The 26,009-nt window shown below is 44.3% G+C and overlaps 1 protein-coding gene across 2 annotated transcripts; it reads right to left on the bottom strand.

Moving 5' to 3' along the window:
- Nucleotides 1-97: 97 nt before the first annotated feature.
- On the bottom strand, nt 98-26,009 carry NAA25 (N-alpha-acetyltransferase 25, NatB auxiliary subunit). 2 transcript variants are annotated; one of them, XM_064674970.1, is made up of 24 exons: nt 25,901-26,009; nt 23,289-23,374; nt 22,110-22,248; nt 20,389-20,507; nt 19,781-19,855; nt 18,878-18,985; nt 18,384-18,462; nt 17,797-17,908; nt 16,867-16,956; nt 16,359-16,528; nt 15,533-15,645; nt 12,932-13,139; nt 12,373-12,459; nt 11,287-11,467; nt 10,594-10,693; nt 6,771-6,922; nt 6,100-6,225; nt 5,548-5,791; nt 5,216-5,339; nt 4,789-4,854; nt 4,271-4,368; nt 3,946-4,056; nt 3,380-3,526; nt 98-3,247 (listed from the first exon to the last, which is right to left on the bottom strand). In XM_064674970.1, exons 1-24 carry the CDS (start codon nt 25,956-25,958, stop codon nt 3,125-3,127), a joined length of 2,916 nt encoding a protein of 971 aa, XP_064531040.1. In that variant the 5' UTR covers nt 25,959-26,009; the 3' UTR covers nt 98-3,124. The 2 variants fall into 2 exon arrangements, with proteins under 2 accessions (XP_064531040.1, XP_064531041.1); XM_064674971.1 differs by lacking the exon at nt 25,901-26,009 and adding an exon at nt 25,675-25,781.

Here is a 26,009-nt window from a genome sequence, read left to right as displayed (position 1 = left end):
ACCAGCACAATCTGGCTTCACCCAAGGGCTTACAAACATAGTGGAGATGAGCACTTTGATTGCATCCAGACAGAAAAATGAGAGGCAGCAATACTGATTTGTAACGAAACTGACTTTTATATAAATTATAAACCCATCCAGTTTAAAGCAGTTCAGTTGCAGTTGTGTCACTTAAGTCCGTAGAAGGCCGAGGCGTACACATCTCCTACAGTCATAAATTAACAGGAATCAAGGAAGAGAAAGTTCAGATAAGGCTGCAAATACAACAACAACAACAAAAAATTCCCTAAGTTTACTAGCGGTTAAAATAAAGTCATGATTATCAAGGATTGCAAAATATAAATGCAATTTTTGAACAGTTAAAAAGTACAAAAATGATGGGCAACACAAACAAGCATCGTACAGTTTGTCCTGTGTGTAGACAGAGCAGGGTAGGAGATTTCCAACCTTTATCTACATCAGACACTGATTTTAAGCCGAGAGGAGTTGAGGAAATCTGTAAAAGGATCGTGGCTCATGATCCCAGTAGTACAAAAGCAGTATTTTTTTCAGTCTGTAAACAGTAGTCTTGGTAGCTTCTTCTAGGTATGTTTTTCAATTCATCACCCAAAAAAAGAAAAATCCAAAACAAACAAAAACAAATCCTAAGGGTGGAAGAAAGGGAACAGCAGCAATGGGTTATAGCTTGAATTTCGTATCAGGTCCCCGTGGGACATATTCTGGAGGGGAAATGCTCTTTCGTAAGAAATATATAATATATTTAACTGTACACAATTTATAAGGGGAGAGAAATTCTCCCTCAACCAAGCCCCCAGTCAGTCAGTACAGAGTCATCTTTGTACACCACTTCCTCCTAAAGAGAAACTACAGCTTGGGAAAGGATGGCATATGGTTTTAAAAAACACTGAGTAATCCAAAAATTCTGTTTGACAAGGTTATCGCTCAGCAGTGGCTGGAACTGGAACGAGGAGAGCAGGTAACACTGAAACAGTCACTGTTCCCCCTGTGCTGCCAGCACTGCGACGGGGAGTGAGCCATGGTTCCATCTCATCCCAGATGACACACGCCCCCCACAGCAGTTTCAATTCTGCTTTCAAGGGAGCTGATGCAGAAAACCTTTTTTTAACCTAAGTTCTGCTTTCAGCCCACAGGAGGATTTTAAACTTGGTCATGTTACCTCACACTTCACTTCTGTCACGCTGCTTATTGACACAACCGGCTGAGTTCAACCTGGTGCAGCAGCAATGGAAGGAAAGCCCAGCAAGGATCAGCCCCTGGACTGTCCCCTTCCCCTCTGGCTGAGGGCACTGTGACAACCTTGCATTCAGTGCTGGTGTTCGTGCAAAGCCTCTGGAATTAGCAAAGCCTGGGGAGGGAGGGGACAGGGACAGCAGCAGGGACACTTTGCCCCTGAGACTGAGAAGGGCAGTGCCTGGTTTTGGCTCAGTGCTGCTCCCAACTGGCACCATCTCACACCGGGGCTGTTTTCACTCACCCTGCACATCTGAAAGCACCAACTTCAGTCACCAGTCTTGCTTTAATTTAAGGAGCACACCTTTCTTTCAAAAAAGATATTTCTACACAACATATAAGAGTTCAGTTTTGTTTTTTTCTTTTCTTTTCTTTTTTTTTTTTTTCCCCCTGGAGAAGTATTACTATAAAACAGACTTAACACATTTTGGTATTCCTCCAGCCCAGAGCACTTACCAGACATCATGAGTAAACCATCAGGACATCCATGACAATTTGACAACCTGCAGACATTCCTTTCCCTTTCAGGATGGGGCAAAGCAAAACTAAATCCAGCAAGAGCAGCTATGGGACTTTTTTTTTTTTTTTTTAATAGAGGGGATTTATTAAAAAAATAGTCTCATCAACATTCTAGCATTGCTAACAAAACAAAAGAGATGACAAAGGCAGTCAGCTCTCCCAAAACTTTAAATCTAGACCTTGGATACCTGCTGCTTTAAATCAGATGAGGAATCTGTGGAATCTGACCTGTCCCTTATTTTGCAGGTACATGAACTTTTTTTGCCTATCACTTCTAGGCTGCATTGCTCCTTTAAAATGAAAAAACCCAGCAGAAATGCAGATTCTGTGGGAGCAGATGATATGATCACACTTTCTAACAGAAAGCTTAATGAGCCAGTACTGGAATAATCAAAGTTCAACTGCAAAAAGCAAGCTACAGCTGCAAAAAGGGTTCTCAGCCTCGTTCCACAGCGGAAGCAAAAGTCACCTCTGCCAACTTAAAACCAAAGCCAATAGGATTTCATTTCTATTAAAATATTGAAGTCTTAAAGTTTCAGTAATCTAAATACACTTTTTAAAAGTCATGACTGTTGCTGTTTTACGTTAAACTGACATGATATCAGCAGTGTCAGACTTCACTGCACATGTTATATACAAGGTCTCTGGGTTTGTCCTTTTTTTGCTGAGACGCCCGTTCTCATCTCCCTCTGGAGTTTGCTCCTCATCACATTGGCAGTTTCTCTGAGTGTGAAAACACAGCGTGTGCACCTCCCTCCATCCTCTCCTCAGAGGAACCAGCTGAGTCCCAGCCGAGGGAGTTCTCCCATGTGGCCTCACCTCTCCCTGATGGACCAACACATGGAATTCTTTCAGCAGGACCAGGTGCTCTGCAGACAAAACAGGCAGCTCCAAACCAGGCTCATCTCATTAGAGGCGGCTGAACGTGGACATCTACAATTCCTGCATTTCTAAGGCAAGGACCATACAAAAATTATAAACACTGTATGGTGATGAAAATACAACTCCTTGGAGAAAGATGCTTTACACTGGATTTCTATTGCTGCTTCTAAAGACCATCTCCAGTTGTTTCTAGAGATCAGAAGGGAAGAAAGTTAATTTTCTCCTGTTGCAATATGCTTATGAACATGTATAAAAAGTGGTCAAACCCCGGTGAAGGGTCCCTGCTTCTCATTTATGTACAATAATTTAAATCAGCTCAATACATCTGTAATACCTAAAAAAATTGTTTCATGATTTTAAGTCCTTCATGCATTATGAGGAAGTTCTGGATTAAAGTGATGGTATAGTGGATGTTGCTTCTGTCTGGGACTCTGGTGTCACTCCCCTGTGGAGTCTGTCAAGGATGCATTTCTCAAATCTTTAGTTTTTTAATGGTATCGAGTCTCTTTTTCAGCAGCTCCCCAATTTCCTGAACTGAGTGATGGTAACTGCTCTGGACCTTCCCTTGTACAGTCTTTGTAAACTTTTTTTCTTCCTGCAAAATGCAAAAGAGAAATAATTCACTGCACAGCAACTGTCTAAATCCCCCCTTTAAACTTCATCCACCATCTCAAACACTGACAAGAAATTCGTGAGGACCACGGTGTTTACAAAGGGTATCTCTTACCTGTAAAAGCAGAGTGTCCTTGAGGGACAGCTCTTCAAGTTTTAGTGCAGTCAGAATTATTTCAAGCCCTTTGATATGATCTATTACATTGGAAGTTAATGTCTGTAGTTCAGTTACATAATCCAGGAAGTGGGTAAATACAGGTGGCTATAAAAACAAATACATATCTTTAATTTATAAACACATACTAATGTCCATTCTATCTGACAGCTCACATTGTAGCATCATTTTATCCCTTCTCCCCAGTGCTAAGCTATATTTTACCTACCCAGATAAACACTCCCCAGCTAACAAGTTTACTGTAGTGCATTCAAGGTCTGTGACACTCTAGACTTTAGTGTTTCCCATTAAAAAGCTGTCACATGATGTCACATGTGCCACATGACCACTGGATTTTAAACAGCACTTTCAGAAATTAGCCCTGAGTCACCTTTACCCCACGTCAGCCTCCACAAGGCAGAGGTTAGAAAACCAGTTTATGCTCATGTTATCTATGCTGATTTTTCTTTCAGTATAAATAAGTTGTGATTGGGGGTAGGGGAGGAAAGAAGAATTATTGTCTGTACCATAGCTACACTGCTTTCTTTTTTTTTCTTCTTCTTTTTTTGCAGGTTGGATTTAAAAGGTCGGAGGACACTGTCACAGTAACTTGATACCCACAGGGCAATGGAGATCGTCTGGAAAAAAGGGACAAACGTGTTACAGGTTGCATTTACAGGAGGCTTCTAAACTCATTTTAGTGTTCCTACTGGTAAGACTCACAATAGATGGAATATGCAACAAAATCTCTGCTCTCATGAGTGACTGAGATCTAACTTTCACTGTGTTTCAGTCCCAACATTTCTACCCCCGGTCCTCCCAAATTTCTGGTTTCCAAAATACCCAAAATACCTCAACAAAGAAGACTAAGTTTTCTAACAGGTTTGGATGAGTTTTCAAGGTGCCATCTCTGACTTCAATCAAATCACCTTTACATTTATTGAACAAATCTGAAAAGAAGAAAGAAAAAGGACAAAGTAGAGCACCATAACTGTATATTTTCTGTACATGACATATCTCAGTGCAGCGTTCAGAGCTGGGAGGGGACTGCCCACTAAGCAGCTGATGAGAAGGTCCAGCTCTCACACTTCCTCTGAATTGTGCTTCACTACAAACAGCATCTCCACACCTTTCATCAGCCCCCCTGGCACAGGGGAGACAGGATTTGCCAGACCGGGCTGCGGGGGAAGTGCAGTGACAGGACAGGGACATTCTGAGCATGCATCAGCTTCAATCAGACAAGCCAAGGGCCATCTCAGCCTTCTTTCACAGTCTGCAGGTGCAATAACACATCCCAGCCCTGCAGCATCCTCAGAGGAGCAGGAAGCACTGCCTTAGCTACCAGTGTCTATTCTGGAATTACCATTTACCTGTCAGTCGTTCTACTAAAGACTTGAAACTATTCCCTATTCTTTCCTGGATTTCTGCTGAATCTTCTGCAAAGAAATAGAAATACAAAATGATAAGCTACAAATTTCTGTATTTTCTGCTTCCAGAAAACCAAGAGGCATTTAAATGTAATTCAGTGTCAGCAGTCAAAAGCAAATGCAACTGCTTTCAAAGAGGAGCCAGAATTACATCAATATACACTGTACAACAACAAAGACTTGCATAAAACATTAAATGAAGGCACTGGCTCCCAGATAATTCAGTGTCAGACAGAAAATTAACACACAAGTAACAGTTTTGGGTCCACATCATCCAACGCCCAGCAGCTTTCAAACCAAACAGAGACACATCTCACTCCCTCCCACCCGCCACGGCAATCTGGTGAAACCCCTGCCCCCAAACACTTACCTAAGCCATTGGTATCTAGTTCATAAATATCACTAACAAGATAAAACAAGCTAGTCTGGCACTGACAGCTGCCATTGCTGAAGAAGCCAGCCATTCGGGTGGGAGGAGGGCCAAGGACAGGATACTAGGCAAGAAGCAAAGAAAAAGATAAAGGTGTTGCAGCTTTTCCTCATCTCAAACCCAGAGTTTGGCACATCTCCCAGTCACATTCACACCCCACAAACCCAGGGGCAGGTAAGTGCACTGTGCAGCCTGTGGGGTGTTACACGATGCAGGTTCTCTGCTCACATTCACAGTTTCACATTCAGGAAGAGCTTTGGCCTCAGTGGTACCTGAATTTTTTGTTCTAGAAACTTCTTCCCTGAATCCGCCGCCGCTTCCAGCTGCTGGAGCAGGGATCTGATGGTGTCAATCCTGGAGGAGACGCCGTTCTCTGCAGTCTTTTCCGAGTTCTTTGGTTGGATGGTGTGGCTCAGAGTCGGGAGGCCGCTCACCAGCCTCAATGTCAAGGACCGGATCCGCAACCACAGGGTTTCCTCCTCCAGTGAGAGCTTCCTATGTTCTTCAGAAATGTCCCTACAGAAAGGCACCAAAGGCTGTAAGGAAATGCTCCAACTCTGCACAGCAGCTAAAGCTTTCCTCAGGCACAAAAGCCTACCCAAAGCTCTCCTAGAATGGATGAAGACGAAGGAGTGGCCAGAAATTAAGAAAACTATTAATATATAAAAAAAGGCAGCACTGCTAGAAGTGATGGATGGTGCTTGTTAAGTCTGCAGTCAGTCAACCCAGGGAACATTAAATTCTGTTGCCCTGGAAGGAATTTCTTTGCCATGTGTGTTGTAAGGAAATAGGGTGACTCTAGAGTTGAGGGTATTTCTACTCACCTGTCTTTTGGATCCCAGCTAAACAAGACTGTCAGGTCCCTGTTGTCACGCAAATCTTTCCATGGAATGTCATCCTCCTCTGGGCTCAGACTCATGGACTTTATACTTTCTTCTAAACTGGTTGATCTGGACATAAGAACAAGCATTAAATCAAACATCTGATCACTGGAAAGAGAAATCACAGCTCACTAACAGACCATGTTCTGCCCACTGTGCAGCTCTGCTGATGGCAGGAGTGTGGCACACATGTGGCACTGACAAGGATATGAAGAAAAAGCAAATTAAAATCAGATTAAAATCTTACAGTTAGAAAAGACCTCCAAGATCAAGTCCAACTACCAGCTCAGCACCACCACTACGTTCACCACCAAACCATGTCTTCAAAGTGCCACATTTACATGTTTTTTGAACACTTCCAGGGATGGTGACTCCACCACTTCCCCAGGCAGCCTGTTCCAATGCTTGACAACCCTTTCCACGAAGGAATTTTTCCTAGTATCTAATCTCAACCTCCTCAGCACAACCTGAGACCATTAAAGGCAGAGAGGAGCACCAGGAGGACAGAGATGTTTCTGCCAGAGCTGCAGGTGCAGCTCCCCAAGGTCTCACTTGACCCGTGTTCTGCCCATGCACAAACCCCCCAGTTCCCCCCCACCAGGTGCTGAACTCACATATTTGCTTCAAGTAAGAGGTCCAACAACATCCGCTCTGTGCGAACTTGGGCGAAGTGAAGGGAAGAGTTCAGCCTGTTCCTGAAGGCAATGAATTCCGGGATCTTCTCAAACGCCCCGTACTTGTAGGCTTGGATGATGTATTCTGAGGTCTGGAAGAGAACACACAGCAGTCCTGTGTTAGTCACTGCCCCAAAATGGGAATAACCACCTTTAACAAGGTCACTGCCAAGAAATTGCATTTCTGGGGATTTATGCACCCAGAGATCACAACCTGACAGATCTTCAGTCCCCAAGAGAAGTCTACACTTCTCCAAGTCATCCCCTTTGCTACTTTAATTTGGGAATGCCCAGATACTCCAGAGGCAGTGAGTTTTAACAACCCAACCAACACTAATGAGATTTAACAACCAAACCAACACTAAGCATCATGTTCCTGTCACCACAGACTGAAGAGATGATTTTGGAAGGCTTTTTTCCCCTTCCTTTTTTTTTTTTTTTTTTTGTTTTCCAAATAATTAAATCCTTGCTTTGTTATGAGAAATACTTCCAGGCAAAAGAAAGATATCCCAGATTTTCTGGAACTCACTTGGATGTGCATCACATATTACCACAACATAGATTTAAAAAAAAATAAAAATTACTCACACATTTTTTTATTTGTTTCTCTTTTTTATTAGAGTTTTGAATACAGTATCACAGTGTGTACATGTTACAATACAAACACCAAAGGAAGCTCTCAAGGTCCATGGGATACTTTGCTTCCCCTCTGATGAAATGCAGCAATAAAGGCAGGCAGCCAATATTTCACAGTCCAGGCAATCTCCAAAAAGGAGATTTATGTGATGAAGGAGCCCCAAACAAGCACAATGTTATAATGAAAATGTCTGAAGTGTAGAGACAGAGTGAGCTGTTTCTGCTCCCAGCCTTGAGAGGTGGTTGTATTTTTTAGCATCAGAATTACTCTACAAATGAGAAATTCTGGCAAATCAAGTATTTTCTTCCGAACAAGATTCTGAACTGTACTGAAGATGAGAAGCACCAAGAAAAGGCCAATTTTATATGGTCCTGACAGACTTGACCTGTCTGGAAGGCTTTGAGAGACCAGAAGGCAGCACTTACAGATCAAAATCACCTTTTCTTTCCCTCCAACATGAAAAGCTATATTTTTTTTTTATTTTCCCCTAAGAAATTTGGTTATTTGCAATGTATGAAAAAAAGATGCCAAATATTCAACAACATACCCTGTGATAACCAGCCTTGCAGAGGTGCTTGTCAGGCTGCAGGACTGGGCTATGGGTGCTAATTCAACTCATCGGCGTGGATTTTAAATCCCCCCAGGCCACGTTGGTGCTGTTTGCCTGCAGTATCTGCACAAATCAGAGACGGACGGACACAAGAGAGTTAGAGATTACTTGGGGTTCTGCACAGTTGAAGGAGGACTTGAGAAGGATTTTAGTTCTGGCCAAATATAGCAATGCTGCCTCCTCTCTCCTCCCTGTCCTTGGCATCCTCTCCCTGAGAGAAATACAGCATTGCACAGCATCCTAAATGGCTGTTCCGTGGGACCCACTCAAACAGGATTCACGTCAGGCTGTGAAGTTCAGCAAGAAGGAAAATGGATTTATCCAAAGCAATCAGTGTGATTCAGGAGCTCTATTTTTATACCAGACCACTTGGTTTACATCCCACACTTCCTGCACAGCATTGCACAGGACACAGTCTCTGTGCTGGAAGACACTGCATCTCTCAACAGTGACCTAGGGAGGAGCAGGCAGCACTAGAAATCCTGGAAAATGGGAATTTTTGAAGGATAGTCCTCCTTTAACACTGCAGTTAGATGTGGTCACAGGGCTTGAAGGGGAAGCTGCTGTCAGGACCCTGAGCACGAAGGGGCAACCCCAGCAGCAAAGAAACTGGTATCAGATCCTGACCTTTTGATACTCAGGACATGTCTTATGGCAAGGAACCCCTTTCTTCACCCCCTCTCTTGCCACAACATCATCCTGAGTGAAAGGGACCCTGAACTGAGCCTTCACCTCCTGCAATTTGCACCTCATGCTTGGTTTAAAGGACACTTCCTATTTGCAAGTACAGCTTTTGAGGCACTACCCAACAAAAGGATCTTAAGGATACAACCACTGGAAGTGTCCAGAACACAGGAGAGATTTGGCTACCTGGGAGCAACAACAGTTCATGGTCCTTTGGTCACCCACACTCTGTCTCCAAGACAAGACATGATGTGAGTGGGTTCCACAGTTGCATCCTCATCTTGTCACATGAAGAATTCTAACATTCTACTGCACCACTTGTGCCCCTCTTGCAATTCCAATATTTTAAGGTGTAGCAGCAAGGTCGAACTCTTCGGGCAACACCTTTTCAGGATTTCTGGAACACGAGTTGAGTAGCATTTTCCTGCCAACAGCACTTGGAACGCTGCCATCTTCATCTGTGCACAGGTGTTGAGCTACTGGAGACAACCAGCTCTTCTCTGCCACAAGAACTTTTATCACTGATGCCAAAGAGAACAACCTGCTTCCCAGGGAACCACACCTGAATTACTTGATTGTTTTCCGTGGAAAGATGATTTCTTGATGCTTTCCAACGCAGTGTTCCCAAGCAGACGAGTCACATTCCATAGTTTTTCCGATTCGCTTTTCTCACCTGTACCCAGCAGTCGTGTGTTTTATTCACACAGCTGGTTCTAGGGATGCTTTTCATTAACATCCACCAAATGACTTTTAAACAAGACTGAAAAGTTACACCTCACCAAAAAAAAAAAAAAGCTGCCACTACCAGCAATAGACACACAGGATAAAATCTGGATCCAGAGCTTCACTCCCAGGAATCCAAAGCCTCTTAGCAAGAGGAATCAGTTAAACAACAAGCAAATGAGGGATGCAAAGCAGAGCGAGCTCCCAACCCATCGTACAATCCATGTGCTGCTCTGTGCATCCAGCAAATTCCTGGGTCAGACACAGGTCACAGGAACTCAGCATCTCCCTTCCAGGCACAGGGAAGGGAAATGGGAATCATGTACCTGGGAATCACCTGGGCTGCCAACACAGCAAGGGGAATTCTCAGGGATTCCTGTGTGAGCATCTTTACTGTTCAGTTCAGACAACTCCTGTGTTTTTATCTATTGCTGGGAGAGTGGGAAAGCAAGTTGTGTCACTGCAGAGCCTTTGGAGCCAATTTAGCCATTTGCCACTGAAATGCACCTTTGTTTCTTAGGAATTAAAAACCAATTTCTTCACCTACCTCTCAACAGTGACCAAACTGTACAATATAAAACACACAGGATATATTCCCACTCCTCAGAATGGAGTGATCCCTTTATAAAGATGTGCACCCCCCATGACCCCTGTGTGCCCAGCACAGCCATCATTGAGTCAGTGATTGTAACATAAAGGATTCATAATGTGCCCTCCCATCCTGAGCCACCACCCCTGGCTGCTCCATGACTGTCCTAAATGCCAGTTTTATGACACCAGGGGTTTTTTGCCACACGACATTTCACTTCAATTACTGCATAAAATCACAAACCGTTGATTTAAAAGTAATCATATCTGGGTTTTTTGATGAGCATTAAAACTGGCTTTAATAAAAAGAAAGCTAAAGCAAAACCTCATGTAACAGTAAGTTGCAAATTCCTGCAGTAAGAAACATAGGTTGAGGCAACCTTTACTACAAAGTTGCACATACTATTCCTCCTTGCTATCATGTTATTACCCTGCATTTCCATAAGCCCTTCCACAGGCTTCTCCAAGTCTCCTTGACATATTGCCCTGTTACAAGGTCACAAAGGTTTCTTTCAACTTACATCTTTCTGGTTGGAGTGGAAAAACCTGAGTGCAAAATTGCAGGATTGGGATGCAGCAGCATAATGGCCCAGGGACTCGGCGTAGCGTGTCAGGAGATACCTGCAGCAAACACAGCAATGTCAGCCCCAGCCCTGGAACCCCAACCCCAGACAGCTGCAGCACAGCCCAGCTTTCAGGGGAAATGTGGAGATTTAACAGCATTCACATTAACAACTTTCATATTCAAGTTTAGGTTTGAAAAGCAGAGGAAGGAATTTTTAATTTTTTTTAAAATAGTATGTGAGGAGTTGGAGTTCCTCCATCCACCTCAAGTGTGGCAAGAGCTTTACTCAGTCAGATGCCCCCAAACACCAACCAAAGCCATTTGGTGTGTTTGCTTTAACTAAGGTTCCCAAGCTTTCCTGAGCAACACCACAAGCTGGAAAACCAAGCTATGACTAGCATCAAGATAGATGTTTCACAAATTTCCTCCAGATTAGTTAATACTCAGTTAATTCTCTGAAAATCCAACACAGGAAAGATACTCCACAAACAGGGGAGTGGATGTGTCTCAAAACCCCCAAAACACTTTTACACAGCGTATGAAAAGCTGATAATCTGCTCTGTTTTGGGTGGCAGAGCAAAGTGCAGGTCTCAGAAGGGGTTCTGGGGGTCAGCAGCAGCAGGGATTATTCTCAGTATGTACCACCCACCCGATGGTGTCGTGCTGGATGTGCTTGGCATCGAGGCTGGAGTAGAGCTCAGCCACGGGTTCGAACGCCCCGAGCCGGCAGTAGATCTGGATGAGCAGCAACTTAAACTGAGCATTGGAAGGACTGTGAGCCAACCCCTCCTCCAGCAGAGTCAGGCACTGCCACACAGCTGCCTCTTCACCTGCAGACACACAGAACACAGGTGTGAGCAGAGAGAGGCACCCAACAGCCCTCAGCACAATTCCCTCTGGGACTGGAGCTTCCTGGTGTTACACACCTCCCCCAAACGGTGCCAGGGATTTACAAGTGCAGATGGCACAGTGTAACACCTGTCCAGCACTACTGCTGCTCCCTGAGGGAATGGGGGAGGAGTAATTCCTCACAGGGAATACCCAGCTCACATCTGCACAGAGCACAGCCCTCACAGTGAGCCCACTGCAGGCAAAGTGACCCTCCCTGATGGATCCTGCACTGACTGGGAATTCTAGTTTACACATACAGAGTAATCCCAAGCATTATGCAAAAGAGCCAGGAATTCAAGAGCCCATGTCCACCAGTGACCTGCCAGGAGCCTGACCATGGCTTTACTCAGGTTAAGGACTAAATCTTCCTCGGAAAGACAAAGGCATTATTGACAACTACATGGAATATAAACAGTGCCCATGGACATCCACCACTGGACACTGTGGGACTAAGAGACACGAAGAAGAGGTGTGGAGTACAGCAATACTCAAGACATGGAGCAGGTCCCAGCAGGTCTAGAAACCAGGGATCCAAGAGACAAAGTATGTCAGGAAGGGGAAGGAATGCTCCTAAAACACTTCTCATTTCAGAAAGGAGTTGTCAGCAGAGCTCGTGCAAAGGGAGAGAAACAAGGAATTAATCAGAAAAATTAAATCCCTTTAGAGGTCAGTGAGATTCAGGTCAAACACCAGCTGAACAGAGACTCCTCAAATACCCCATATTGCCAAAAAACAACCCCAGAAAGCTACAGGCCATGCCAGGTACTCACTGCCCACAGGGACACAGTCCCCCCACCCAACCATCCAGGGTGGTCATAAGCAGGGCACAATTTTGGGAACGTACCTTCCAGCCACAGATCAAGCAGCAGGTGAACTGCAAGCAGGCAGTAGTAATCTGAAAACTGCAATTCAGTTTTCAAACAAGATTTCCCTAAAAAGAAAAAAGAAAGTTACTAACAGTGCCGTCAGCTGATCTCACAGGCAGCATTGTCAAGTGACACATCCATATATGTGGATTATAACCACAGTTTAATTTATAAAATCAGAATCAGAAGTGTCTTAAAAACTCAAGCAACTTCATACACGCTGCATTTGTTTATCACTGAGTGGATTTTGGGGCACTTCATACATTAAATCTGCTGGAAGAAGAAAGGACTCTCCCACAACTGCAAGATTAACTAATTAATACCCCTGGCCCAGGTATTTGTTCTGTGCACACCAGTGATAAAGCATGCCTTTTACAAAGCAAAAACTACCCTGGAAAGTCTTGTTTATCTTTAAAATACATTAAAATTACAAAAAAAACTAAAGGAAATTCAGGTATAGCTGAGGCTATAATGACAAGGAGGAAGCCAAGTGTTCTCAGCACTGAGCTGCAGGATCAGGTCACAGATGTTCCTCACCGAACTCCAACCCATGGCGGTATCTGAACATCAGCTCCCGCACCACCGACAGCTTCTCCTTCTTGTCCATGGCGTGGTAGATGCCCAGGAGCCTGGAGAGCTGCACCACACACAGGTGCTGCTGCAGGGCCTTGATGTCCCCTGGAAGGGCCACCTCGTTCTCGGCCGCTGCTGACAGGGGGATCACCTCCAGCAGCTGCTGGATGAACTGGGAGAGAAACACTGGGGGTCAATCCTGAGGGCAAAGCAGCATTTCCCCCCTCAAACCAAGCCAAAAGAGCAAGGTGGAAACATTGAATCAGTCACATCAGTGATGCTCTGAACAGCAAACTAATCACGCTCCTCAGCCACAGAAATGGGGACCCTGGCCCCCAAGCACTACAAAGGGCAGGCAGAGGGCAAAAGTGCTTAAAAATCCCAAACTAACCTCAAAATGGAGTTAAACAGCAGCATCTGAACTATTCAGGAGAATTTTAAGTCTTTCTTAAGAAAGTTTATCTAATTTGGAGCATTAAACTAAATGAAGATTTCTACTGCTCCACATGAATGATGTATCAATATCAACCTTGATGTCACACTGAATCAGTGGTTAAAGATACTTAACTTTGCTATTTTTTAATTTTTGAGCACACAGCTCTAGTTGCACTCAATAGCTTTTATTAGGTTTCATCAAACAGATGGAAGAAAAAAAGAAAACCAGGGGCAGGTTTCCAATGCATTGACACACCAGGGAGTTCAAGCACCTGTTAACACTCCCAGTAATAACAGATGCAATTAAAATAATTAGTTGCTGAAAGGCTTCACAGCACACTTCCAGGCAAGCGTGGTTTTGCACGAGCTGTTACATTTTCCCTCAGCTCTGAAGTAATGTGAGGTCATCAGTTTTGATTAATGACTTCTTGCTTGAATTAAGTTGTCAGAAAAGCAGCCTCTCATTGTTTGCTGTTTTAATGGGAGACAGAGGAGTACTCCCAACACACAGCCAAGGGCTGGACACCAGTTTCTTATTGTGAACACTGTTGGATTTTAGGGCAAATTTAAAACTGAGTTAAAGCCAAAGAATTCAGCTTTACTGCACTTGGTATTGACACAAAGGAACTGCATCAAATGCAAGCCTGAGGCCAAAAGCTTCACAGCCAGAGAGGAGCAACACCAAGCACCACACACACCAGTTCCCATTTTCCCACAGAACAGGCTGGAGATTGTTGACAGATCTTCTGTAGTTTGAGGGTTTGCCAAGCTGAGCAAGGTCAACCACATCACTTGGCTCTATACTCCAATTTACACCTCTCGAAGTCAAGACTGGTGTCATGACCATTATTTCTGGAATATCTCACATGTCAGTGGCCCAGCAAGATCTCCACCTTCCCAGCTACTGAACTGTAACTGTAATTTCAAAACTCATCAGCCCTTCAGCACCACAAAACCTCCTCAACTACTCGTGCCCTTGACCGAGTTAAACTGCTGCAGATGCTGCTTGAGACACAGTCAGAAAACAGCCAAACACTGGCAAAACCTTCCAATCCATCAGTTTGACACAATATATATTCCAGAATTTATTCAGTAAATCAGCAGCAGTTTTAAGGCCAGACAAAGTTTTAGAGAACTTATTCAAAGTCATGGTTTTACAAGCACTGGGACAAAACTGTCACCTAAACTATTACTGAATATCATTCTTTCCACTCCTGGTTTAGAGTTTGTTTCCTGGAAAGTTAGGATTAAACCTGATCAGTACTTCAGGGTTACCTGACAACAGTATCACCATTTCCAGAACCAGGAGTTAAATATCCTTCTGACCAAATCTCTTGCCAGTGGGGTAAAAACCACACCTTTAAACATAAAACATCAGCAGCCATCTGCCCATGCCAGGGCCACCTCTCATGAGTGGGAAGAGCTGTATTAGCCCTCAAAAACATTGTAATAAACTAAAGAACCACGTTATCTACGCTTTGTTTACCAACATTTTCTCCCAGTCTGTGGCTGATCCCAGATTCCCTGCCCTCCCCAGCACTGATCCCTGCACACAATGGCCCAGACAAACACTGGGGTGAGTGACAGGATTCCCAGCTGCTGAAGTCATTCAGGGCTGCTCATGACTCTGCACAAATGGGCTTTTCAGTCCCAGAGAGCTGTTTCAGAGAGAGATTCTGGAAAAAACTGCCGTAGGTCTCTCCATCACCCCTCAAGCAGCATCAATGCGTCCATTCTTTGGCACTGCCAGAGCCAAGCAAAGCATCTCTGGGACACCCTCCCTGCATGGGATGAGGGAGCAGCTTTTTCCCACTAAATAGAGAAGTTTGAGCTCAAAGCCTGACACCTGATACCTTGAAATGGTAATAAAAATGCCAAAGGAATACAAGATCTGAGACTCTGCAGGATCAAACTCAGCTTTAAACCTCCAGTAAAAATCCTCAGAATGAAACTGCTCAGTGTTCAGATGTTCACAGTATTTTCTACAGCACAAAGAGTTCTCTGAATTTTAAACAGAAAAAAAAAATTTGATGTTGCCAGTCTTTCCATATGATCCACAGGTATTTTAAGATAAAAGCACCAGAGTGCAAACATCCACTGCAGTTCCTGCCACACTTTATCTTTCCTTACCTTTGAGTACTGGCTGGGTGAGAGGAGATCCACAAACACTTTGAGATCAGTAAAACAGCAGGGTTTGTCCCCAAATTTTTTGAAGTATTGGAACATTAGCTCTTCTGGATCACCTAGGGAAAAGCCCAGTCCACCTTTTTAACACGCTCCAGTACGAGTTGAATCTGTAAAATCACTCTGAGAAATCTGTTCATGCTTTTTTTTCCCCTTCAAGATTACAGAGTGATTTAGAAAACAGAGCTGCAGATTTTAACAGAGGCTCAATGTCTCTGGTAACCAAGGACACAAAAAAACCACCCCAAGGGCTTCATTCAAGCTCCTCTGGCAGATAAGTGCTCAGCAATACAGGAATGCACACCCAGCCTCTGCTTATCTAACCACAACTTATTTTTGGATGGAAACACAAAAAGAACTAGTAAGAAGCACAGATGTTGCTCTAATCACGTTCTCTTTCACTGATTGCCTAAATGCCACTTTTAAATGCGAGTTTTTAAAAAGCAAACCCAAAAAACTTAAATGAACTCCCCCCACCTCCAAAGACTGCAGCGTTAACAGCTGGACTTTCCAAAGAGCAGAGCAGCAGGAACACAGTGTCAGTGACTGCTCCTAAATCCCAGAGGTCCTGAGAACTTCCCTGCTGGCTTTTCCAAGCCTGCACTAGTCTGAACTACCTGCCTTTCTTCAGGGCTCACCCTTTAATGCTTTCAAAATTCTTTACACAGAGAACAGCAGGTATGTTTTCGTCACAGACATTGTGTTTAACTGAGTGTTCCAAGTTTTTCTCTCTCTCCAAAAGCTGGATTCCTCCCCCAGCCATGGCTCTTACCTAGTTTATATTCATCATTGCAGCCTCTGTGTCTCAGACGCCTGATCAGCTCCAGTTTGGCTAAATATGGTCCCCGGAGCGGCCGAGAGCTCTTGGACTCCTCTGTGATCCTCTCCTCTATAAACTCCACAGCTTGTTCCACAGAACAGTGCACCTCTCCTTCCAGAGAGCTGGGAATTAGAGACAAAAGCTTCTTGGATTTTTCCCAGCATGAGAGCAGGGATAACACACACTCAGCACCCCCAGGATACTCTTAAGGAAATCTAAAATCCACTAAATCCATCACCACGGAAAATATTAACTGGAAGAGTTCTACAGTGCACAAACAGCTGTTTCCAATAATTGCCAGACTCCAGATAAAAGCAAGGGGCACACATGAAACAAAGCAGGGAAAACACATCATTTGGGGTGTGATGTCAAGGAGTCACCCAAATATTGAATATATGGACACAAACAATTCATTGTAGCATGAAGGGCAAACAAAACCACAGTAAAACTGGCAACTTACTGCTCTTCTTCTGCCGGAGGTGTCCAGGACTCATCAATGAGTTGAAACACTGAATCAAAGTAAGTTATATAAAACTGCCAATCATCTGAGCTGAAACAAAAATCAGGCACAGGACAAAATTTAGGGAATTGCCAAGACAGTAATTCACAGCTAGAACTGCATTCCTTGCCAAAGATAAACCTAAGGAATGGCACATCATCATATTACAGGAAAAACCCAACTGCAATAATAAAATCATTTCCCCTCCAAAAGGTCTCACATCTTAAGAACTCCATCATCCTGAATTTCTTGAAATGTATCAAATGAAACCATTTCAATACAAAATTGAGGCAAGCTATAAACTTTCCTCCTCACATTTACATTCCACAGCTCAGCAACATCCCCACAAAATGCAAAGGCAGAAGTTTCTCTTCTGTATTTAACTTATATCTAAGATGAGGGCAGAGCTAAACTCAAAAAGCAAACAACACATCTCTCCTGACAGTTCTGAGAGAGATCTGATCAGACTGGAATGTTCTGTCTCCTGGTGCATCTGTTCCAAGCACCACATGCATTTCCCACTGTGAAGTCTGGCCAAGTGAGAGAAATAAAGTTACAGAAAATGAAACGTAAATGCAGTTCTCCTCCTCTCTGTCAGAGCTGGACAATCAGCACGGCCTTTAGAAATAAGGAGGTAACAACACTTTACTGCATTAATTACTGTTGCTAAATCCTGCTTGAAAAAGCAGCACCTACAGCCCCGTGCCCTTCCCCACATCCCTTCACCATTCCACCCTGCCACCCTTCTCCTCAGGCTTTGGAGCATAAAGCTTTGAGATCCTTTGATATTCTTCTCTTTTAACCCCAGAAAGCCACTAAAACAAGGCAATCCACAACCAAGCAGGGATTTTTCATCCACGTTTTGGCAGGACTGCAGCACCACCCCCTCACTTTTTGAGCAGCAGCCGCCTGGACAGCGCGTTGCACTCGGGCCACCGCCGCAGCTTCTTGTACATGGCCATGCACTTGTTCTCCCGGCTCTGGAGCTCACTGGTCAGCTTCTCTGCACCACAAACACAAGGGAACCTCATGTCAGCACTGCTTTCCTTCTCTGCCTGCTGCAGAAAGCTGCTTATTATAGGCCAGCATGCAAAACAGTGTAAGAGAACAGGAGAGAGGACAGAGAGAGAGATTTCCTACGGAAACCGTCATATCCCAACTCCTTAAAACTCCATGTCAATCCTCAGAAAGGGTATTAGAAACTTCATTTTTTCTTTTAAATGGCAGCTACAACAAATAAGCACAACATCAATTTACTACTGCAAAATCCACCACTGAATAATGTTTAAATTCCATAAACAAGTGGGTAAAACCAGGTGGCACAAAAACCTCCAGAGTTTGCACCAAGGTTTGAAATTGGTGCTAAGTCAGGCTTCCTAAAATATTACTATTTTTTTCTGGAAGCAGTGGGCAAGTCTGAAGCAAAGGAGAACTCTGTGTCCTCCACACAACTCTGATTTATTAACAGAATAAATTACCTCCCAGTTTTCCTCTCACAACGTCTAAGGCTTCCTTGTACTTCTCCAAACGTTCCAGAATCATGTAGTACAGCTCAACCTTAAAAGAAAGATTAGACTGCAGTGAAATTTGCTGGGAAAACCATACACAGGTGTGCCAAAAAATAAAATAGGAGACACCAGGCCTGCACAGTTATCTTTAGTATCCCAAAGGGTGAAGAACTCTGAAATGTAGGTCTTTTTTCCATTCTTAGTCCTCAGGTTTTTCTTGGGGCCTCACAGGGAGCAAAGCACTTCATCAGTCAAATGAAATGCCAAAAATCTGCCTTGGCCACACAATTCCAAATCCCTCTTAACCCCCTGCTCTTGGTTTTCCTTCTGTTCCACTCCATCCACATTTACTTCCAAAACATTACTGATTATTATCTTGGAAAACTGTTAGAATAATCAACTTCCCAGTGCACTGCTTGTCTCAACAAAGCTCAAATCAAGCCAAAAGTATCCCCGAGCCTTACTTCAGCCTCAGCTTCAATCTTATCCTCCTTCACCATTTTTTCCACCATTCTCTCAGCCAGTGGCAAAAACATGGTCTTGGAGAGGTTTTCATCCTGTGCTGAGATGGACTGAGGGAGAGAAGGATTATTGGAACAGCTCAGCAACTTTTTGTCCTGTCCCACCCACTGCATTTTTCACTTTGGAAGAAGAAAAAAAACAATCCAGGTGCTTCAACCCCCCCCAGTCACCCATCCAGAGCTGCCTCCTGTGACCTGCAGAGTGCAACTGCTCTGGGAAAAGGAGCAGTAAAATTAGTGACACACAGAAAAGCTCATTTTTGATTATATTGACCAGAGATTTGCACATCTGAGCACACAACACTCACGGTAAAAACCATGGAGCCAGAACATATTTGTGTGTTCCACAGCACAGTATTTTAGAGAATGTGATTAATGCCCCTCATGCTTATTTTTTGTTTGATTTTGTGTCTGATTAGTGCCCAAATCTTTGTCTCAACTAAGAGCAGCACAGCTGATCTGTGTCTATTCCTGCAGACTCGGCCAAGTCCAGAGCTCTCATTTTTTCCCTCCAAGAGCCTTTATAATTTCATTAGAGAGGAACAGTTCTGACTGAGAAACTGCAGATATTTGAGGATTTATTCATTATCTCTCTACTACAATGACAGTAAGATATTAGTCCAGTTCAGAGAATAATTCAGTTGTATAAACATGGTAAGGCAACAGTTAAATTGCATTATAAGAACACTCCAGCATTCATTTTGGACCACAACAATAGTGCTACTTAAGGAGGGCTCAGCCCTTCTCCCAGCACCACCCAGGAACAGGTCAAACACCATTTTACTTAATCTCTAATGTTTTCATTCAGAACATTTCTGTATCAGACAAACTCAACACTGTACACACCTGCATGATCAGGCTCATCACAGACCAGAAATAATACGGATTTTTGGGTACAATCTTATAAAGTGCCATTCCAGCCTGAAAAATAGAAGCCAAAAGTTTCATCATTCCTGAAATATATTTCTTTCCAAGCTCTCATGAGAGACAGCAATGATGGCAGTGACAACACAGAATTAGCAATTAATGCCCTTTAGTTTTTCTTCACTGAATTCCACCAATACAAGCCTAGCTGTATGTTGGATGCCACACTAAGAGCATGGGCGAGATTACTCTTCCCAGATAACAGAGAACTAAGGAGGAAATCAAGTGTGAAAACAGGGATCAGAAGATCTTGCTCTATATTTTCATCTATTCCAGAATTCCTTGTAATACACTGCCAGCACAGACCAGTTGAAGGCACAGCTTTAAGGAAAGAAAGCTTTTCTCTTTAGACAACCCAACCTTTAAAAAATGGGGTTTTAAGCCTTTCTGTAAAAACCATCACAGAGTTTAACTTCTGCACTAACCAAGCTCAGCTTTTGGAAGATTCCTTGTAATGTGACAAGGCACTGACAGTAAGAAATACAGAAAAATACACCTTAAAATAGCCAAACACCAGTTGTTGCTCGTACCTGTTGCATCTTCTTGTACTCCCCAACCCTGGCATAGGCCATGAAGAGGTGAGAGTGATACTCTTCACTGTTGGGAACCTTCTTTACAGCTGCCTCGTACAGTTTAGTCACCAGTTCAGCTAAATCAAAACCAGATGCTTGAGTTAAGACAAATTTGGGAATATTTTAAAGCACAGCTGCCTAAAGAGCATCAGTGATGCTCTGAAATCACCCTAATTACACCCAGCAGCCACAGGAATGGTGTCCTGGCCCCCAGGCACTACAAACAGCAGGCAAAGGAGAAAAGTGCTTAAAAAACCCCAAACCAACCTCAAAATAGAGTCAAATCAAAATGGAGTTAAACAGCAACAACTGAACTGTTCAGTTCAGAATTTTAAGCCTTTTTCTTAAGAAAGTTTATCTAATTTGGAGCATTAAACTTAATGAAGATTTCTACTGCTCCACGTGAATTATGTATCAAATTATGTATTTTCAGAGCCTGATAGTAAACTAATTATTCTTGTCACAGTTTGACTTATATTAATTATATCCTGTTACTTCCCAATTGCCTATTTTGGTATTCTAAACAATTATTCCACACTATACTTTTTGATAATAGGTCTATCATGACAAAATACTTCTGATATTATAACATGCAAAACTTTCTTACATTTTCATCCTTCCAGATCCTTTCCTTACACATAAAACTGTAGCTCAGTGTAGTATTAGAAAACTAAAAGTAATTTTTCTTTCATAGTTTCTTTCATAGTTTAGAAATACTTGACACACAGATATAAAACATGTAATTCCAATTTCCTTGCAGGACCAAAAGTGCCTCACACCCACAAGTTCCTGAGTTATAAACCTAAAAGTTATAAAGCTCAGCTTAAGACCTTATGGAAGTTGTTTGGTATCACAGAAAGGCTCTTGACATTCACAGGGGTTTCTGCTGAAGTCACAAATATACACAGAAATTTGGTGTTATTTAAGAAATGATGCTTTAACTCCACAAACAAACTGGGAGAGCATCAGCAATTGCAGACTGACACCAAACAGCCATTTCTGCAGCAGCTGTTTCACCTCATGGTCATTTCTCCAGCAATTCAACAATAAATACTGGTACCAACACCACCCCACAAGGAGCTGCCAGGGACAACAAGTGCTCAGAGCTGCACATAAGCAGGGTATAAAGTCGGGCTTCTTTCAGGAAAGCACATGAAGCTTTACTCCATCACTCCAACAGTCATGATTTAGCACTTTTAAAACAGAGAATCACTATGAGGAACCAGACTGAAAAGCTGCTGTGGTCAAACTGGGAGGGCAGGATTTCCCTCCCGTTTCTCACCCAGTTTCCTGAGCCTGAACCCCTCGACTACATCACAGCACCAAACACACTCCAAACCACAACCCACTGATTTGCAATCTCTGCCACATCTACTGACAACAAATCCCAATAGTTTCGTTAACAAAAAGTGAACTCACAGGCTGCTGGATGATTATCAACCTGCTTCATTTAGGAACTGTTACACAATCATGTTAATGAGAAACCTGAACAAGGTTTTTTTAGCTTTATGGAGATCACTGGAGCCTTACAGGCATCATTTAAATTCTCTGAGTCCCTTGCAGCCTCTCATAGACACAAACTCTGGATTTTGCACGTTTCCCACCGCAGTGGGTCCCACAAACTTCTGGCAGAACGTAAATAATTGAGATTTTTAAGGCAGGCAAAGGAACAAACTCACGTCGGTGCATTTCCCGGTACAGGATGGTTAGTGCCTGCAAGGAATTATCATCTGTGGGTTCAAGTGCTGCTACTTCTTGTGCCAGAGCATAGGCTTCATCCTGCTTGCCAGTCCTCTGCAAGCCAATGGCCTTCAGAACCTGTGGACACAACACAGGCAGCTCTCAGGATTTGCAATTACCAGTGGAAATCCTCTTGTTCCTCGTCAGGCTTTGCCCAACCACCCTGTTTCTCCTACAGAACTTCAGCTTTTATTAAGCTTCTAACCTATATGGCTGTGAAGAAAAACTCCCAAATCCAGACTGCATCAAAGAGGGGGATCTGATTTCCTACCAAATATCCAGGCTGCTCCAGCATCACCTGCCACTGGGTTTTCTCTCCCTGCAGGCTGAACACTGGCCAGTCCTGCCCATTTTCATTTGTTTCTTTTCAATAACTGGCCAGAGAGAAGTGACATAAATGAGATTCAGGTCAATGACACTCTCTGCAGCTTGGGAAGCTTTCAGGACATAGAAGTGGTGTGACCTGTAGAGGGAAACCCCCAGGGAAATGAGGAAAGTAGAAAGAGAGTCACATGTTCGGAAAAGTGAAGGACAGAACTGCCTTTCCTTCACCAGGGCACTGCAAGGAGGGAGAGGACAAGAAGCAGAAGAGCAAATGCCTCCAAAATTATGGAATCACAAAATCCCAGAATGGTTTGGGTTGGAGGGACCTTAAAGCTCATCCAGTCCCACCCCCTGCCATGGGCAGGGACACCTTCCACTAGCCCAGGTTGCTCCAAGCCCTGTCCAACCTGGCCTTGGACACTCCCAGGGATGGGGCAGCCACAGCTTCTCTGGGCAACCTGTTCAGTTGGTATGTTTTACAAAGACTCCACCCCTCAGGAGATGTTTTGGTGCAAGCTCCTACAGAGAAGTGTCCCAACCTGAGGTCTCAAAGAGGCATTTCTGAGGCCCAGCCCATGTGCCAAGGTTGTCTGGGTGGTGCTGACAGCCAGACAATGAGCTCGGGTGTAACCAATACTCCGCTCACTCCCCACAGCATCTGTACGAGTTCAGGCAAACGAGACACGTGGATCAGGACAGAGATATTCCAGAGGGTTCAGAAGACACTGGTCTCTGGAACATCACAGTGAAACACCTCAGACAGAACGAGGTGGGTGCCCCCAAGCCACACTTACCTTGGCACAGTGAAGGTCCTTGTGCTTTTTGAGCAGTTTATCCGCTTGCTGGATTGCCATTTTATTATTGCCATTATCCAGATAATCTGCACAGGAACAACACAGCCAGTGTTACACACAGCACAAGGCCACTCTGCAAAGCCATCTCCAGTTTTACCCTCTGCTCTTACACCAGGAGCACAAACCACCTTTTCCTTGTACAATTACTCCTAAGCCAAACGTTCAGGAAACGTGTCACTTCGTGGGTGAAGGATTCATCTCACTGTGCTGGTTTTAGTCATTCAAACAAACAAGCTTTTGTAATTACTCCACACAGATCATGACAGCAACAAAAGAGACACATAATAGAAGGGATTCTGCAGCAACAGCTTTTTGCTGGCAATGCAGCTCCAGTGCTTCAGCAGGAAAAGGAGAAATTAATTGGGTGTGCCTTTGGGAGACTTTCAGTGACTTTAACAGGCAGGAGGTTACAAACTTAACATCATACTCTATAATAAAGTGTTCAGTGAGAACTCCTTCTCCACACCATCCATCCCCCAGGCAGAGCAAACCTGTCCCCTCACAGAGCACCACTGTGCTTCCACCAGACTGCTTCTGAAGACACAAGTGTGAAGCATCAATATTTCCTTGGGGACATCCCACTGTCCAGTGAAACTTCAGCTGCAGAAAACCCACCTCGAGACCATTTTCTCCTTTTTAGCTCGGAATTATAATTTTCAGATTGATCATCATGTTATTAGATAATTACAAGCAAGGAGTTTTAGATCAAGACATGACCCCTGCGTGCTTCCCGTCCCTCAAAAATTCCTATTTCCAAACCAAAACCCAGCTTAGCTGCCCCTTCATGTGCCAAGGGAAGGGTCTGCTCACACTGCTGTGGCCAAACTATCAGCAGAGTTCATTCCCGTTAACTGGAATTACATTACACACCTCCTTCTCCTCAAGACTGTCATTCCCACTATGAGACAGAACTCTTTTACTGAGTAAAAAGGTGACCTTTGGTGATTTCTGGGCACATGGTACAAACTGTGCATCTCTGCTAATGAGATTTATATTCAGCAGCTCCCACATTATTTCCACAGCCAATGTGTGGTGCAGATTTAAAGCAGAGCTAATTGGGCTCCTGAGACCATCCAGAGCAACCCTCAAACGAGGCAGTATCTCCACACCCCAAAACTAAACATTGCTGCACAAAATCCAGTCTGAAGCAATGATACTTTGTCTTCACATGGGTGTTTTAACTCAGGAGAACCCGTGTATCACCTTTAACATTAAACTTAAGGAGGGATTTCTCGGTGAAGAGACTTCAAAAATGTGCAACAGAACATCTGAAACTCTGATTCAAGGATCTGTGTCACATAGTTTACTGACACACAAATTACCCACCACTGTCGGATGTTGTTGAACATCTCGGCTTTGGGTCTCTCAAAGTAAACCAAATAACCCACAAACCTCCCTAAACTGCAGCATGAGGAGACTGCGTTTTGCTAATAAGTCAGTTTGTTGGAAGTCAGAGTAGGTGGCACATTCCAAAGGAACTAAAGGAAAATAAACTCCAGCCCACATCAGGCACAGGTCTGTAGGTGGGGACGTTCAGAGGCTGGAAATGCAACACCTGAACTTTCAGGTGAAGGCAGATCGAGCCCAGATGAAAGATAAGCAGAGCTGTCGAGGAACTCTGGGGAACCACAGCACAAACGTGAAAACACTGGTTTAAATCAAGAGCCAGACCTCGGCCCTCCCGCTGCACATCCCCAGCTGATGATCTGGGGAAGTTGTGTATTTACATCTCTAAGGACACACACTTTATTCTGGGTTCTGCAGCACCACAGCCTGAATTCAAACCTCACACTGCAGATAATCCTTTCCAGAACGAGCAGAAAAAGATTCTAAAGCTCTCTCCCTAAAAGCTCCACTCTCTGAAACGAACACAACGAGACATTCAACATCATCTGCTTCAACACCGGCTGAATTCACCCAGATTTTTCTGTTAAGACCACTTCTCACCCGGGTCATAACACAGATAACCGCACACCAATAACACCGGCAATCACAGCACGGACAAGCAAACTAAGGAAAAACACTTAAAAACGTTTTACATAAAGGCAAACTGCAGCGAACTTGAACACTTTTAACCGAACAAAACCATCTCCCCTCCCTCTCCCCTGGAGCCCACCGGGGGACGCAGAGCCCGGACCGCGCCATCCCAAAGCCCACCCCAAAGCACGTCCAGCCCCGAACGAGAGCCGACAAAACAAGTCGGGAACATTTCCCCAAAACCTCCATCAATTTTTTTTTAAGGGAAGAAACGCTACCGTAGCCCGCGGAAGCGTTTATCCTCCCCCTTTCTCCCCACATCTGCATAGAGACAACGCTGCCTCCAAACCTCTTTAAAGCAACGCCGACTGCACGGAACACCCGGCGACCAGAAGCCGGACTCCTTCCAACTCATCCCCGCTTGTGAGGGGGGGGACCCGAGGGGAGACCCCCCCCCCGAGGGGCCGCAACCCCCGAGGCCCCAGGGCTCCCGCCGCCCCTCCCGGGGCGGCGGGAGCCCTGGGGCCTCGGGGGTTGCGGCGTGAGGGGCGTGAGGGGCGCCGCGGAGGCCGTACCGTAGATGGGCCGCAGGCGGCGGTCGTTGGGGTCCTGCACATGGCCCCGCGCCGCCATGATGAGAGCGCAGAACGCGGCGCGCAGGCGCGGCGGGGGCGGGCACGGCCC

Source organism: Pseudopipra pipra, chromosome 18 (genome assembly GCF_036250125.1).
Source record: "Pseudopipra pipra isolate bDixPip1 chromosome 18, bDixPip1.hap1, whole genome shotgun sequence".
In the NCBI taxonomy this organism is placed as follows: Eukaryota; Metazoa; Chordata; class Aves; order Passeriformes; family Pipridae; genus Pseudopipra; species Pseudopipra pipra.
The sequence above is the reverse complement of the archived record's forward strand: the minus strand, read 5'-3'. Positions and strand labels throughout refer to the sequence as shown.